The 16568-nt window shown below is 41.0% G+C and overlaps 1 protein-coding gene across 2 annotated transcripts in view; it reads right to left on the reverse strand.

Moving 5' to 3' along the window:
• mfsd2a (major facilitator superfamily domain containing 2A) overlaps positions 1 to 16568 on the reverse strand; it is a 59985-nt gene that overhangs the window by 12981 nt on the left and 30436 nt on the right. The window contains exons 5-8 of one of the 2 annotated variants that reach the window (XM_033045139.1): positions 15340 to 15418; positions 10295 to 10461; positions 10024 to 10114; positions 1578 to 1699 (exon numbers count right to left, since the gene is read on the reverse strand). In XM_033045139.1, coding sequence (XP_032901030.1) covers positions 1578 to 1699; positions 10024 to 10114; positions 10295 to 10461; positions 15340 to 15418 — 459 coding nt within the window. Of the gene's footprint in view, positions 1 to 1577; positions 1702 to 10023; positions 10115 to 10294; positions 10462 to 15339; positions 15419 to 16568 lie in introns of both variants that reach the window. The other variant, XM_033045141.1, reaches the window with a different exon arrangement.

Below are 16568 nucleotides of genomic sequence, written 5' to 3' on the forward strand. Positions count from 1 at the left end.
CACACCAGCCAACATGTCCCAGCTACACGAGTCCCACCAGCCAGCATTTGGTCCATATCCCCCCCCCCCAAACCTGTACTATCCATGTACCCGTTCAACTGCTTCTTAAATGTTGGGATAGTCCCTGCCTCAACTAACTCCCCTGGCAGCTTGTTCCATACATCCACCACCCTATGAGTGAAACAGTTACCTCTCAGATTCCTATTAAATATTTTCCTCTTCACTGTAGACCCACGTCCTCTGGTCCTCGATTCATCAACTTTGGGCAAGAGACTCTCAACATCTACCCAATCTATTCCTCTCATGGTCTTATACAACTCTATAAGATCACCCCTCATCTTCCTGCGTTGAAGGGAATAGATTCCCAGCCTACTCTACCTCTGCCTATAGCTCACACCCTCGAGTCCTGGCAACATCCTCGTAAATCTTTTCTGTACCCTTTCCAGCTTGACAACATCTTTCCTATAACACAGTGCCCAAAACTGAACACAATAATCTAAATGTGGCTTCACCAACGTCTTGTACAACTGCAACATGACCTCCCCACTTCTATACTCAGACACAGCTATAATTTTCCAAGCCAATCCTACTTCAGCGACCTATTTGTAGATTGATCTGCCCCTCATGCAGTTTTGCAAGGATTTATTGATTTATTTGAATTTAAGTTATTGATTACTTAAGTCACAGATTACTTAAAAGCGAATACCCAGGATTGCCCCGAATAATCTCTAAACTAAATCTACAAATAATATTTGGTGGTATTTATGCTGAGCACTTACTTACAGTTCCTGTAATATTCTATGTTCTATATTAGCACAATTAGGATGTCATTTTAGCCACTAATTCATCTCTAATTTCCAATCTGTAATGTTCTTGAATGAATTATCCCTCCAGGTTAACCTAGACCACATTAGGGCCCAGATTCTAGTTTAATTCGCTAAACCCATGTTTCCACGCCTCTGTACACTCTGATTCCAGTGACATGTTGAGCATTCATCAGTTGGAGCATTGAGGACAAGAGTCAGGAAGTCATATTGCAGCTTTGATCAGCTGGTCATTAAATGACTCCTCCGTGTCAGGTAAGGACATGCCCAATACCAACTACTCCCAATTTACTCTTCCAAGCTCCTGTCTAATAATGTAGTAATGTGCCCTCCCCTATACAGTATTTTCTCTGATATCTAGGCAGCCTTATTCATGATTATCTTAAAACTAATTCTCCTCTGTTGAAGGTTCTTGTACTAAAGTTGTCCCAGTCAATATTGGGGATGTTAAAAGTCACCTACCATGCCAACCCTGTTGCATCTTTCCATAATCTATCCAGGTATCTGTCCCTCTATCTTCCACTAGCTACTGGGGGGCCAATAGTATAATCCCATCAGATTGATAACACCTTTTCTTTCTATAACCTTGTATGATCCTCAATGCTTCCAACTGCTGCTCCCACCTGCCTATGGGATCCGAGAGGAGCTGCAGTTGGACATACTCCCTGCAGATTGGGAATCACAGATACAAGATGCAGAGTGATATCCCAATAGATTTTTTTAGAACATTGAAAAAAACAAAACAAATCCTACCATAAAAGCTAATGAAGTGAACAGGAAGCCAATGATCAGCTTCACATAAGGTCCGTGGCTCATGACGAGTTTCAACCCTTTCCAAAACGAGAATGGTTTCTGTGTCTTTCTAATGTGTGGATCTAGGTACAGAAATAAAGGGGGGAAAAAAATCAAAATGACATTAAAACCAACTCACATACGCTATGCTCTTCAGGTCCCACAGTAACTTTACTTATTTCAATATTCCAGAGTCCATAATATTTGCTTCTTCGGTTTGGGTCCCTCATTTAAGGGTGGCTTACTCCTTTATCCGTCATCTCCACCTCAGAGTATTAATTATTTGACAGATGCACAGAATTAAGATATTCTGTACCTTTCCGTTCGTTCTATCTATTGTACTTGAGTTTGGCTTGTACAGTTGTATCCGATTTGACTGGATAGTATGCAATATAAAACTGTTCACTGTGACAATAATAAACCTAAACAAAGAAATCCAGTGACATTTGATGTGTAATCAACTATTTACTGCAAGATGAAGTGAAACTATTTAGATCTTTCTATTTAAACATGAAGTTGCCTTGTAAGGAAGCTAAAGCAGGTTTCTGTGAGTAACCACACTGCGGAATTCCATTTTCTTCAATTGCATGATCTTCTTAAAACAAAAGCATACCATGGTAAATTAAGTTTAATTAAGCCTGTGCTTTTTACAAGCAAGGAAGACGGCCAGTGTGTGATAAAGTATGCTGATAGCACCTAAGTTGATGGCAGTAAGGGCGGCTGTTATAATGTTCATTAACTAATGCCGAATTATCCTCCCTGTGAAGAATCTTTCCGCTGAGAAATTCCCAAAGCAACCAACAGGAGAAATGGAACTCAACAAAAGAAAAATGTAAATTAATATTGCATGTATCCTGAGGGAATAAATAAGGTGAATGCGCAGAATATTTTATCCAGAGTATTTATTCAAGAACCAGAGAACATAGGTTTAAGGTAAGTGGAGAACGAATTAATAGGAACCTGAGGGGCAATTTCTTCACACAGCGGTTGGTGGGTATATGGAGTGAACTGCCAAGGGAGGTAGCTGAGACACACATACATTTCCTCCGGGTGCTCTGGTTGCCTCCTGCATCCCATAGGTGCAGGTTTCTAGGTTAACAGGCCTCTGTAAATCACATACAGTGTGGAAGCGGGCCCTTCAGCCCACCAAGTCCATTCCACCCGTTCACACTGGTTCTATGTTATCCCACTCTCCAGTCCACTCCCTGGTGTGCAGGGAGTGGACTGGAGAGTGGGATAACATAGAACCAGTGTGAACGGGTGGAATGGACTTGGTGGGCTGAAGGGCCCGCTTCCACACTGTATCTCTAAACTAATCTTTTAGTTTATTTAGAAATGGAGAAAGTTGCAGAGACAATCGCTTAAATATCAACAGCCCGCTTATCAACATCCAGATGTTGAATTATAGTCATGTTGCAGCATAACTACAGCTCATTCACCAATTAAATTTTACTATGAAAAATAATTAATTTAATGCTAGTGTTCCAATATAAACGTTTAATAAGTATATAAACGCTTCGTGTGCCATTTTAAAAGGTGTTAATCTATTATAAAATTTCCCTCTAAATAATTAGCAACGTTAAAAATTCAATGCAAAATATTTGCGTTATAATTTCTATTCTATTGCAAATCACCTCCTTGTTTTTTTTTCCTAGAAAGTATCGCCCTAGGTCTGTGTAAAACTGCTCTACAATATTAACAACATTCTCTTTGGACAGAAAAGGGGATTGAAGTTATGTAGAAAAAATGGTTTGATATTTTGGATTCTATGGTTACGTGTCTGACCACACATACAGTGAAGTCCGGTTCCTTTTAGCTCAATGTTGAATGGTTGTCAGAATATGGAGGTGAGTTGCTTGTTTCTTTGTCTTTCCTTAATCCTGGCAGAATGCTTTGTTTATCCAAACAATGTTTGGGAGGAAATGAGATCACCTATGTCAGCTAGGGTAGGTTTGGCACTAAATCAATTTGCAGAAAATGAGTGTAATCTGATCCAGGTGTGACATGCAGTGAAAATCTTATCTTGTTGTTTCTTTGTCACTTATCACTACCCTCAACCAACCAAAGCTTGCTAATCATGCTGTCATGGAGACCGTGCCTCTTGCTTCCCCTGCTACCAATCCTGAATTTAAAAGACACTTGGATAGGTACTAGGATAGGAAAGGTTTGGGTTGGGGAAGCGAAGGGGAGAGCAGATGGGCCAAATGGGACCAGCTTAGATGAGGCACCTTGGTTTGGCATAGCCGAGTTGGGCCAAAGGGCCTATTCTGTGTTGTATGACTATTTACTGTCACTTGTTTTGTATTTGATACCGTTATAATTTGTTTGGGCCACAAAGATAGCGGAAATATTTCATTTCTTGCTTAGACCCCTCTCCACAACCGAGCCAAGATCAGTCACGAGCACAGAGGAATAACATCATATTTTTGTTTTGGTTAGAGTTTCAGTAACAGTACAGTGCCCATAGCCTTCACTGGCCATGATTACCATATTACTTGCCTCAGTCTTTCTTCATTTCAACATATGCAATTGATATAAAAGTGTACCTGGAGCTCATCACAGAAATTGTTTTTTCATGGACCAAAATACAAATTCACAAATTGCCCAAATGTCCAAACCCACAGAGTATGGATCTACATGGAGACGATGGAATTTCAAACAAATCACAAAGCGATGGAGTAACTCAGCAGATCAGGCGGCATCATTTGTGTCGGGACCTGACTTCGGGCAAAGAGGGGTCTCGCCCTGAAACGTCACCTATCCAGAGATGCTACCTGACTCACTGAGTTACTCCAGCACTTTGTGTTTTGCTCACAGTATAGATCCACTGGTTTTATGCTGGATCCCATGTATAGCCAATTTCACTGACCTGAATCAAGCCTCATGTAGCCAGACCATTGACATCATCTGCTACTGGGTTAAGAGGATAGTAGCAGCTTCATAATAGGACAAATACAGCTTTGAAGAGTTTGGATGTGAACAGACTATCGGACACAAAATTAGCCACTGTTTTCTGCATGGAATTAGATTAGAAAATTGGGACTATTGGAAGAAAATGCTGCCAGGAACACATCCACTTTGTTGTTTGTTTTGAGATAAAGGAGGGAATTGACACAGGTTTAGTGTACATGACTTAACTAAGACATAATGGATACCAAATTAGGCTGCACAAGGCCCAAAGGACCTGCTGTATCATCTCTTCCTCCCTTTTAAGTGACTCTGAATGGCAAAGGAGTCCAGAGCCTGTTTGTTTAATATTTGTACAAGAGACTGTTATATTTTAAAGTTACCTTGAAAGTAGGAGTAGCATTTATTGTACCAGAATTTCACATCAAAGTAGGGAAGAGGATCAATAATGAGGTCTCAGTATACACAGGTAAAATGATTGCAATATTGTTAGCTGTACAGTGGGTCGAGGATACCAGGCCTTTAAGGACAGTTATTTGTTCAGAATCAAGTTTAGCAATAAAGAGTTTACAGCACAGCCATTCAGACAGTAGACCAGACATTTTGATTGAAATACAACAAACACTATTCAGAATTCAAATGATGGGGCTTACAGTCATATTTTTATGGGTACCAGCACACATTGGCATTAGAGGAAACAAAATGGCAGATAAGGTAGCAAAAGAGGTTACAAAAAGAAGTAAGATTGATTTAAGTATTAACATAGGTAAAACTGAAATCAAAGACATTATTAAGCAAAGACTGAAGGAAAGATGGCAAAAGCAATGGGAGGAAGAGCGGAAAGGACGGTGGTTCTACAGATTCCAGAGGAAAGTGGGAGAAATGAGATGTGCAGGAAAAAACAGAAAAGAGGAGACAGTAATTTCAAGAATCAGATTTGGACACACTGGTCTGAACAGTACACTTTTTTATAATAGGCAAGCATAATACAGGCAGATGTGAATACTGTGGGCAAGAAGAGACAATAGAGCATGTCATTATACATTGTGAGAGGTATGAGGAAGAAAGAAGACAAATGAGTGAACAATTCAGAAAAGAAAAAGTACAATTTGATTTAATAGATATTTTACAAAAGAATTCATATAAGTGCTATCAAATCCTATTGCTTTTCTCAGGGTAACCAATTTGTTCGGAAAGATATAGGTTATTAGTATATAAGTTATAATGTTATTTGATCCACATTCCATACCAGTTGGTGGTGGTAATGCACTAAAAAGTTGTTTGCCAACCGCCAAAAAAAACTACATAGTAGAAGAAGTTACCTTGAAAGCCAAGTCTGTTAACTAACAGAGGAATTAAAGAGAGCAACATGAAGAGAAATGTTTTAAGCCTCGTTGATTAAATACTGCTCAAGTATCAGAAGGTGAACAGTCTGTGTTCATTTGGGAAGAAAAAAAGAACTCCATGTACTTTCCCAAAGAATTCAAAAGGATTGTCTCATCCACTAAACATCTTGAAGTTACTGAATGCCAACCACTGAGGCCCCATTTTCAACCTAGTGAAGACAATGTCATGAATGCCATTACACAGGGGATGTGTACAGTGCCCTCCATAATGTTTGGGCCAAAGACCCATCATTTATTTACTTGCCTCTGTTCTCCACAATTTGAGATTTGTAATAGAAACAAAAATCACATGTGGTTAAAGTGCCCATTGTCAGATTTTATAAAGGCCATTTTTATACATTTTGGTTTCACCATGTAGAGATTGCAGCTGTTTTTATACATAGTACCCCCATTTCAGGGCACCATAATGTTTGGGAAGGTAGACAAAAATGCTGGAGAAACTCAGCGGGTGAGGCAGCATCATGGAGCGAAGGAAATAGGCAACATTTCGGGTCGAAATCCTTCTTCAGATCCTAGACACATGGCTTCACAGATGTTTGTAATTGCTCAGGTGTGTTTAATAGCCTCCTTCATGCAGGTATAAGAGAGCTCTCAGCTCCTAGTCTTTCCTCCAGTCTTTCTATCACCGTTGGACTATTTTATCGCTGTTCATCGACATGAGGACCAAAGTTGTGCCAATGCAAGTCAAAGAAGCCATTATGAGACCGAGAAACACGAATAAAACTGTTAGAGACATCAGCCATACCTTAGGCTTACCAAAATCAACTGTTTGGAACCTCATTAAGAAGAAAGAGAGCACTGGTGAGCTAATCGCAAAGGGACTGGCAGGACAAGGAAGACCTCCACAGCTGACAGATGAATTCTCGCTATAATAAAGAAAAATCCCCAAACACCTGTCTGACAGATCAGAAACGCTCTTCAGGATTCAGGTGTGGATTTGTCAATGACCACTGTCCGCAGAAGACTTCATGAACAGAAATACAGAGGCTACACTGCAAGATGCAAACCACTGGTTAGCTGCAAAAATAGGATGGCCAGGTTAAAGTTTGCCAAGAAGTAATTAAAAGAGCAACCACAGTTCTGGAAAAAGGTCTTGTGGACAGATGAGACAAAGATTAACTTATATCAAAGTGATGGCAAGAGCAAAGTATGGAGGAGAGAAGGAACTTCCCAAGATCCAAAGCATACCACCTCATCTGTGAAACATGGTAGTGGGGTGTTATGGCGTGTGCATGTATGGCTGCTGAAGGTACTGGCTCACTTATCTTCATTGATGGTACAACTGCTGATGGGTGTAGCATAATGAATTCTGATGTGTATAGACATATCCTATCTGCTCAAGTTCAAACAAATGCCTCAAAACTCATTGGCTGGCAGTTCACTCTACAGCAAGACAATGATCCCAAACATACTGCTAAAGCAACAAAGGAGATTTTCAAAGTTAAAAAATGGTAAATTCTTGAGTGGCCAAGTCAATCACCCTATCTGAACCCAATTGAGCATGCCTTTTATATGCTGAAGGGGACTAGCCCCCAAAACAAGCATAAGCTAAAGATGGCTGCAATACAGGCCTGGCAGAGCATCACCAGAGAAGACACCCAGCAACTGGTGATGTTCATGAATCGCAGACTTCAAGCAGTCATTGCATGCAAAGGATATGCAACAAATTATTAAACATTACTTTCATTTACATGACATTGCAGTCCCAAACATTATGGTGCCCTGAAATGGGGGGGGGCTATGTATAAACCCTGCTGTAATTTCTACATGGTGAAACCAAAATGTATAAAAATGGCCTTTATTAAAATCTGACATTGTACACTTTAACCACATGTGATTTTTTCTATTACAAATCTCAAATTGTGAAGCACATAGACAAATAATTAAATAAAGGGTCTTTGTCCCAAACATTATGGAGGGCACATTAGTGGATATTCTAATACAATCTCTTTTTCACAATTTCGCAGTACTGGCACAGGCAGAGAGCTGAGGGGCCTTCCTGCAGGACTGCACCATTCCCCATCGCAAGCCAGCGGCCTCCTTTGGAATGCTTCCATTGCCATGTCGACAGAGCGAGATTTTTGCAATTATGCCTGGCCAATCATGATTATTTAAATCAGTGAAAGGTATTTTCCCTCAGGCTAAAGCTGGGCAGTAAACCAGTCTGTCACAGAAACTAAACTGAAGAAGGGTCCCGACCCGATACGTCACCTGTCCCTGCTCAGTCCGAGGAAGGGACCCGAACCGTTACCTATCCGTGTTCGCCAGAGATGCTGCCTGACCTGCCAAGTCACTCCAGCACTCTGTGTTCTTTACTGAAAATCGTCTCATTTGTTGTATCTTAAAACCTCAGCCTTTGCTAACTTGACTGGGCACCGTCACTCCTCAAATTAAAGTAGGAGCATTACGAGAGAGAGTGAAAACAAGCTGAAATGGCGCCAATGAAATGCATTCAAAACTCATCTTATGAATCATAGAAATTTACTGTACAGGAGGCAGCCATTTCTTCCCTCAGAGTGAAAGATCAAACGGATGTGTTAATTCTACACAGATGCAGTCTGTTTCACAGTCTTTGTGGCATTTTGTATTTTATGTTGATGCTGCTGCTGCTAGTTTTACGATTAAATTTTCCATCGCAACAGGATCCCAGAGGCAGGGTTTGCACATATTTTATTTATGTGCTGCTGACTTAAGACAAATGTGCCAGGGAACTTTTAAGGACACCGAATTTTTTTTAAACAGTTCTTGATTATGTTTGGATGGCGGTCAGCAGGGAAGTGGCTGTAGATGGTGATGCACGCTGGAACCCAAATACAGAACAGATGCTCTGCCAAGGAAGGTGGAAGGAGAGAATACAGAAATCGAGAGGGGGAGTCGAGCAGCACAAAAGGAAATTTAGAATGGCAAGGATGAAAGGAAGAGAAAGACTTTAGGGATACAGCATGAAAACAAGCCCTTTGGCAAACGGTCCACACTGACCAGTGATCACCCAGTCACTATCTCCCGCACAAGAGCAACAATTTGTAATTTTATCAAACACAATTAATCTAAAAATCTGTTTGTCTATGGAGTGTGGGAGGAAACTGGAGCACCCGGAGAAAACCAACGTGGTCACGGGGAGAATGCACAAACTCAGTCCAGACAGCACCCGTGGTCAGGATTGAACCCAGGTCTCTGGCGCTGCGCCACCATGCCGCCACCTCTTAAGTAAGGGGAGTAAGCAAAGAGGTAACTTTGAATGATTACTGAGCCTATTGCCTATTCCTGCAAGCTTAACGCAATTTTAAACAAATCAGGTGAAATACAAATCTATGTATACTTCACTAGTATCCATCTATGTTTAAAAAACATGACAAATCAGCATTAAAAGAAGTGACTCCTAATTGTATTACGCCTTTCATAACTTTATAGGCAATAAAGTCCTTTTGAAGAGTAGTCGTAGTCGAGATAGGAAACTGCTAAGTTGTCCATGGCAAGGTATTACCCTATCAACATGATTATGACCAGATATGCTTTAACATTTGAGCTGAGTAAATATTGGCCAGGGGAACTGAGGTCATTGTCTGGCTCTTTAAAAGTTGCGTCGAGGAGTTATTTGCATCCAGTCCATTGTGTCATCCGAAAGCCGCACCTTCAACATTGTAGACACAGAGAACCGCAGATGCTGGAATATTGCGTAAAACACAACGTGCTGGAATAATTCAGTGGGCCAGTTTGCATCTCTGGAAGACATGGATAGGCGATGTTTTGGGTCGGGACCCTTCTTCAGACTAGAATTATATTGAGGCTAAAGAAGGGTCCCAACCTGAAACGTCACCTGTCCACGTCCTTCAAAGATGCTGCCTGACCCGCTGAGATACTCCAGCACCTTGCGTTGTACCTTCAATGGTATATCGCACCCACACCACTGAGCTAAAAAGTCTATCCAGAGCTTTGTGTTGTAGAGGTCTCTACAGTGGCACTCAACTCCATAACTGCTTGTTGTCGAAGGCAGTGGAATTTTTCTTCAAAATATACAAGCAAAAATCTACTTCTTTTTGCCCCATTGAATATTGTGACTGCATTATGTTCATTAATAAACAGACATTAATTACCCTCTTTTTCTTGGACTCCAGCGAACAAAATGATGGTGCACAGAATATACACACCACCAATAACCCCGGCTGCCATCATGTATGCACTTTTCTGTACAAAGAGAAGTAGTGTACGGATCAATCATGGGATTCCAGAAAAGTAATATAAATGCAGAATAAGTAATATAAATGCACTTTTTACATACACAAATCTACAACACAGTGGTATCAGATTTCGACGTTAGATCTTTATGAACTGAAGGCAGATTATTATAAGAAGCAGAGTACCTACCAGTTGGGTGATGGAAGTGATGGAGTTGTACTGCGTGCTGTTGATGTCAATTGTAGATATTGAGGCATTAATATCATTCTCGTGAATGCATGGAGAGTTTGCTCCACCGACAATCTGGCCTTGTATTGCCGTTCCCAATACAGTCCCCAGCACCTCCACAGTCATACCTACAACAGAAGGTGGAATAATCACCAACTTCGGACATGGACAGATTCTCCATTAGTACGGATGTCAGAGGTTATGGGGAGAAGGCGAGCGAATGGGGTGGAGAGGGAGAGATCGATCAGACATGATTGAATGATGGAGTCGACGATGGGCCGAATGGCCTAAATCTGCTCCTATAAATCATGAACTTCACAGGACCTCTCTTCCACCAACCCACCCTGCCATTTTGAACAGAAACTCCCAATACTCTTGGTGTCCATATCACCTGTATCCCCTGGAAAATCCAGAATTATATTTTGGCCTCAGAGATAAATGTATTGAGGAAAGAAAACCCCACACATAATAAAGTAGTAGAATGGTATTGAAATTAGCTCCACATGTCAATAGGAGAGGAAATTGAAGCATTTTTTAAGGTAGAATAGCAGAAACCAAATTAGAAGACGGTCCTGATTTCATAGAAAAACCTGGATAGATACTGATAATTTTTTTTGAATTTCCATAATCTTATTTTTACTGTTAAATTCATTCGTCTACTTCAACAGTGGTTGATGGAGAGTGCAATCTGGCTCAGGTGATTAAGGATCAAATCCATTTTGTTAGAGTTAAAAAAAGGCAGGAGCTTTTACACTGCAGCCTGTTGAACATAGAAAGACTGTTTTGAATAGATCTGCAGGAAAGTTAGAGAGAGGTCCAGGAACTGTGGCTATGTGACAATGGGAACATTTGACCATCTTAATTTTGGCTGTTAAAGGCAAATGTTTTCTGTAAAATTGACATGGATGTTATTTTCTGCTGAACAATGATTCATTGAGGGATTGTGCACAGTGCACCTCTGTATTATAGCAAGTTACAAAATAGAAATTTGCCACTAAAGAAAAAATTGGGATAGAGAATAAAACTTTGCTCCAACAGAATTTATTTGATAAAAATAACCAAATAAACTCGAAATATGAAAGAAGCAGCAAATTATTTCCAATGGTTGGTGTTATGGAAAATTGCAATACAGATGGTCGTCTAGGAACGCTACTCCTCGCAATGTGTGGATAGACAAAACTCCAGAATGGATCAAGTGGATTAAATAGCAAAGGGGATGATAGACAGAGGGAGCTTTGTACAATGTTTAGAAAGTTAGGATTATTTTTAAATACCATTCAGAAAATGAGGATGGTAAATAATAGTCTTTTTAATTAGCCCTCTAATTAAATGCACAGTTACAAGGCAAAGCTCTGAAGTGTGGAAAATGGGCACAAAAAGCTGGAGTAAAGAATGGGCGGCATTTCGGGTCGAGACCCTTCTTCAGACTGGAAATGGGCCTCTTCCTCATCAATTAGGATCAAATATTGGAAGTAAATTATGTGTGGGTTTTGAAGTGAAATGTTCTTAAGTGCAGTCCATGGAGAAATGAAGGGGAATAGAGTCAGTGATCCTGGCTGACAAAGAATGTGGAGTAAAAGGAAGTAGTAAAAGCATGAGACGTGAGATTTATAACACTACAAGTGGGACCAAGATAGAATTACCAAAAATGGACAGGGGAAAAAAGGAAAAAGGGTTACAAAGTCTGGGATTAATGTTGCATGTAATGTTTAAAAGCCAAAAGCAAGCATCGGCGTGCAAAGAGTAAATGGGTAGAGAGATAGAAACATAGAAACATAGAAATTAGGTGCAGGAGTAGGCCATTCGGCCCTTCGAGCCTGCACCGCCATTCAATATGATCATGGCTGATCATCCAAGTCAGTATCCCGTACCTGCCTTCTCTCCATACCCTCTGATCCCCTTAGCCACAAGGGCCACATCTAACTCCCTCTTAAATATAGCCAATGAACTGGCCTCAACTACCCTCTGTGGCAGAGAGTTCCAGAGATTCACCACTCTCTGTGTGAAAAAAGTTTTTCTCATTTCGGTTTTAAAGGATTTCCCCCTTATCCTTAAGCTGTGACCCCTTGTCCTGGACTTCCCCAACATCGGGAACAATCTTCCTGCATCTAGCCTGTCCAACCCCTTAAGAATTTTGTAAGTTTCTATAAGATCCCCTCTCAATCTCCTAAATTCTAGAGTATAAACCAAGTCTATCCAGTCTTTCTTCATGACAGTCCTGACATCCCAGGAATCAGTCTGGTGAACCTTCTCTGCACTCCCTCTATGGCAATAATGTCCTTCCTCAGATTTGGAGACCAAAAATGTACGCAATACTCCAGGTGTGGTCTCACCAAGACCCTGTACAACTGCAGTAGAACCTCCCTGCTCCTATACTCAAATCCTTTTGCTATGAAAGCTAACATACCATTCGCTTTCTTCACTGCCTGCTGCACCTGCATGCCTACTTTCAATGACTGGTGTACCATGACACCCAGGTCTCGCTGCATCTCCCCTTTTCCTAATCGGCCACCATTTAGATAATAGTCTGCTTTCCTGTTTTTGCCACCAAAATGGATAACCTCACATTTATCCACATTATACTGCATCTGCCAAACATTTGCCCACTCACCCAGCCTATCCAAGTCACCTTGCAGTCTCCTAGCATCCTCCTCACAGCTAACACTGCCCCCCAGCTTAGTGTCATCCGCAAACTTGGAGATATTGCCTTCAACTCCCTCATCCAGATCATTTATATATATTGTAAATAGCTGGGGTCCCAGCACTGAGCCTTGCGGTACCCCACTAGTCACTGCCAGCCATTGTGAAAAGGACCCGTTTACTCCTACTCTTTGCTTCCTGTTTGCCAGCCAGTTCTCTGTCCACATCAATACTGAACCCCCAATGCCGTGTGCTTTAAGTTTGTATACTAATCTCTTATGTGGGACCTTGTCGAAAGCCTTCTGGAAGTCTAGATACACCACATCCACTGGTTCTCCCCTATCCACGCTACTAGTTACATCCTCGAAAAATTCTATAAGATTCGTCAGACATGATTTACCTTTTGTAAATCCATGCTGACTTTGTCCAATGATTTCACCACTTTCCAAATGTGCTGCTATCCCATCTTTAATAACCGACTCTAGCAGTTTCCCCACTACCGATGTTAGACTAACTGGTCTGTAATTCCCCGTTTTCTCTCTCCCTCCCTTCTTAAAAAGTGGGGTTACGTTTGCTACCCGCCAATCCTCAGGAACTACTCCAGAATCTAAAGAGTTTTGAAAGATTATTACTAATGCATCCACTATTTCTGGAGCTACTTCCTTAAGTACTCTGGGATGCAGCCTATCTGGCCCTGGGGATTTATCGGCCTTTAATCCATTCAATTTACCCAACACCACTTCCCGACTAACCTGGATTTCACTCAATTCCTCCAACTCCTTTGACCCGCGGTCCCCTGCTATTTCCGGCAGATTATTTATGTCTTCCTTAGTGAAGACGGAACCAAAGTAGTTATTCAATTGGTCCGCCATATCCTTGTTCCCCATGATCAACTCACCTGTTTCTGACTGCAAGGGACCTACATTTGTTTTAACTAATCTCTTCCTTTTCACATATCTATAAAAACTTTTGCAGTCAGTTTTTATGTTCCCTGCCAGTTTTCTTTCATAATCTACTTTTCCTTTCCTAATTAAGCCCTTTGTCCTCCTCTGCTGGTCTCTGAATTTCTCCCAGTCCTCTGGTATGCTGCTTTTTCTGGCTAATTTGTACGCATCATCCTTCGCTTTGATACTATCCCTGATTTCCCTTGTTATCCACGGATGCACTACCTTCCCTGATTTATTCTTTTGCCAAACTGGGATGAACAATTTTTGTAGTTCATCCATGCAAAAATTGTTCATCCCAGTTTGGCAAAAGAACTGATGTTTGTGGACTGATGCATACATATACGACAGTCATGCAATTTCCATGTGAGTACTTTGCATCTGCTCTTCAGAAGATGGTATCAAATTCACAGTAAAAGAGATAGTAGTCAAGATACTGGATAGACAAATGTTGAGAGAGAGTAGTCTTCGAAAGTAGACAAATACATACTTAAGGTGGATAAGTTAGCTACATTGCTGAAGTGTGCAAGGTAAATATTATGAAGAGTTTGACCTAATTTATGTTATACAGGGTTGATGCCAGAACATTTATTATAATCACATTTCACACTCATGCAAAATGGTAGCAAGAATCAATTAGCATCTACATATCAGTCAGTCGGATATCAGTCATATCTGGTAGTAGGATTGCTGTTAGTAGGAACAATCAGAGATAAAATCAGTCATGTGGGTACATGTGCATTGTAAAAAAAATGCAGCATGAACTAGTTAAAGGCAAATCATGGTAGCTGACTTGATTGTGATCTTTTTGAGACAACAAATAGGTCAATGACAGCCAAGGGACTATCCAAAAGGGGCTGATAATTGGCCAGACTTTGTTACAAAATCACAGCGCCAGTGTCAACATACAGAAGACGTTGGCCCAGGGGCAAGCAGAGCAGTGACGAATGCTCATTTCTAGTCCGAGACAGTTTTGCATAAATGCAATGCAGAGACTGGGATCAGAATAATTATGTTCCTTGGCCATGAACTGATGACTTGCAACCAGCCCGAAACATTACCCATTTCCTTCACTCCATAGATGCTGCTGCACCCGCTGAGTTTCTCCAGCATTTTTGTGTACCTTCGATTTTCCTGCATCTGCAGTTCCTTCTTGAATAGATTAAAATGGTGTTTCTCATAAAGGAATTAGGAAGAATATTCAGCAAAGGTGCTGGAGGCTAGACAGACTCTCTTACCATAAGTCAGACTGGATTCAATGCGATAAATTCCTACCATCTATGCCGCAATGGTTCAATGATTCATAATTTGTTTTTTTTGGGTATTAATAGCTGCTGTCAAAAGCAAATGCTCCAATGAATCAGGCTCTTCTCAGAAAAGCTAACATCAACTAAAAACCACAGCAAAACAAGGCTTACTCACGATAGGCAGTTGCAGAGTCCCTCTCCTTCTGGTCTGTGCTTATGAACATTGTAAGCGCAGAGTAGGGAACGTGGAAGCACTAGGACCAAAATGGAATAATTTATTTGCAAACACAAGCTTTATGTACAATCAGTGAATTTTATCATCTGCATGTTGACGTCGCAACACAGCATCTAAAATCCAAGAGGAATAATGAAGAACTGAAGGAAAATAAAACCAGAGGGCCATGTAGTTGTAAAACAAATATATTAAAATCAAAAAAATACTTTAATCTGCAGCATTTGTAAAAGATGACTTAATCCAAGGTGTTATGATATTGTAAGTGACAATGAGGAGAATCAAAAATGACCTGAACAATCTTGATTCACTGTTCAGAATTAATTGATAAGAACTTTCTGCATCAGCTGGAGAGTGGTGCTGACCTACTGCGTACCACATTGGAGACCCTTGAACAATCTTTAATCGGACCTTTATGCCCCTGTCCCACTTAGGAAACCTGAACGGAAACCTCTGGAGACTTCGTGCCCCACCCAAGGTTTCCGTGCGGTTCCCGGAGGTTTTTGTCAGTCTCCCTACCTGCTTCCACCACCTGCAACTTCCGGCAACCACCTGCAACCTCCGGGAACCGCACAGAAACCTTGGGTGGGGCGCAAAGTCTCCAGAGGTTTCCGTTCAGGTTTCCTAAGTGGGACAGGGGCATTAGCGAACTTCAGGGTTAAACCTTGCACGGAATACCCCTTTATCCGTGAACTGTTTGTTGTATTCATGCATGGTCTTTTCTCCAACTAGATAGCATGCAAACAAAAGCTTGTCACTGTACCTCGGTACACATAACCGTAATATACTAAACATGCAACATACACGGCATAACATTGCAAGTTTTAATAGAATGTTGAACGTTTCTGCTGGTGCTACACTTTATTGGTCTTTCTAACGAGTGCCCATGGGTCTTGGACAACATGTTTAGTATCACACTATAGAAGGAGTGATGTGATGGAAACTGCAAGCTGCTGAGCTGGTATCATTAGTCAGTGGAGCACTATTAAATACCAAACTGAGAACCCAATGAAGTATCGATTCTACATCTGAAATTAGTTGGAGCAAAAGACGAACCAAAATTTGAGAGCTGGAACAGGCACCAACACTTGTGTGCAGTTTTTAGTCTCCTAATTTGAGGAAGGACATCCTTGCTATTGAGGCAGTGAAGTGCAATTAATCCCCGGCCATTC

The sequence above is a fragment of the Amblyraja radiata genome, chromosome 27 (assembly GCF_010909765.2).
Source record: "Amblyraja radiata isolate CabotCenter1 chromosome 27, sAmbRad1.1.pri, whole genome shotgun sequence".
NCBI classification, from domain to species: Eukaryota; Metazoa; Chordata; class Chondrichthyes; order Rajiformes; family Rajidae; genus Amblyraja; species Amblyraja radiata.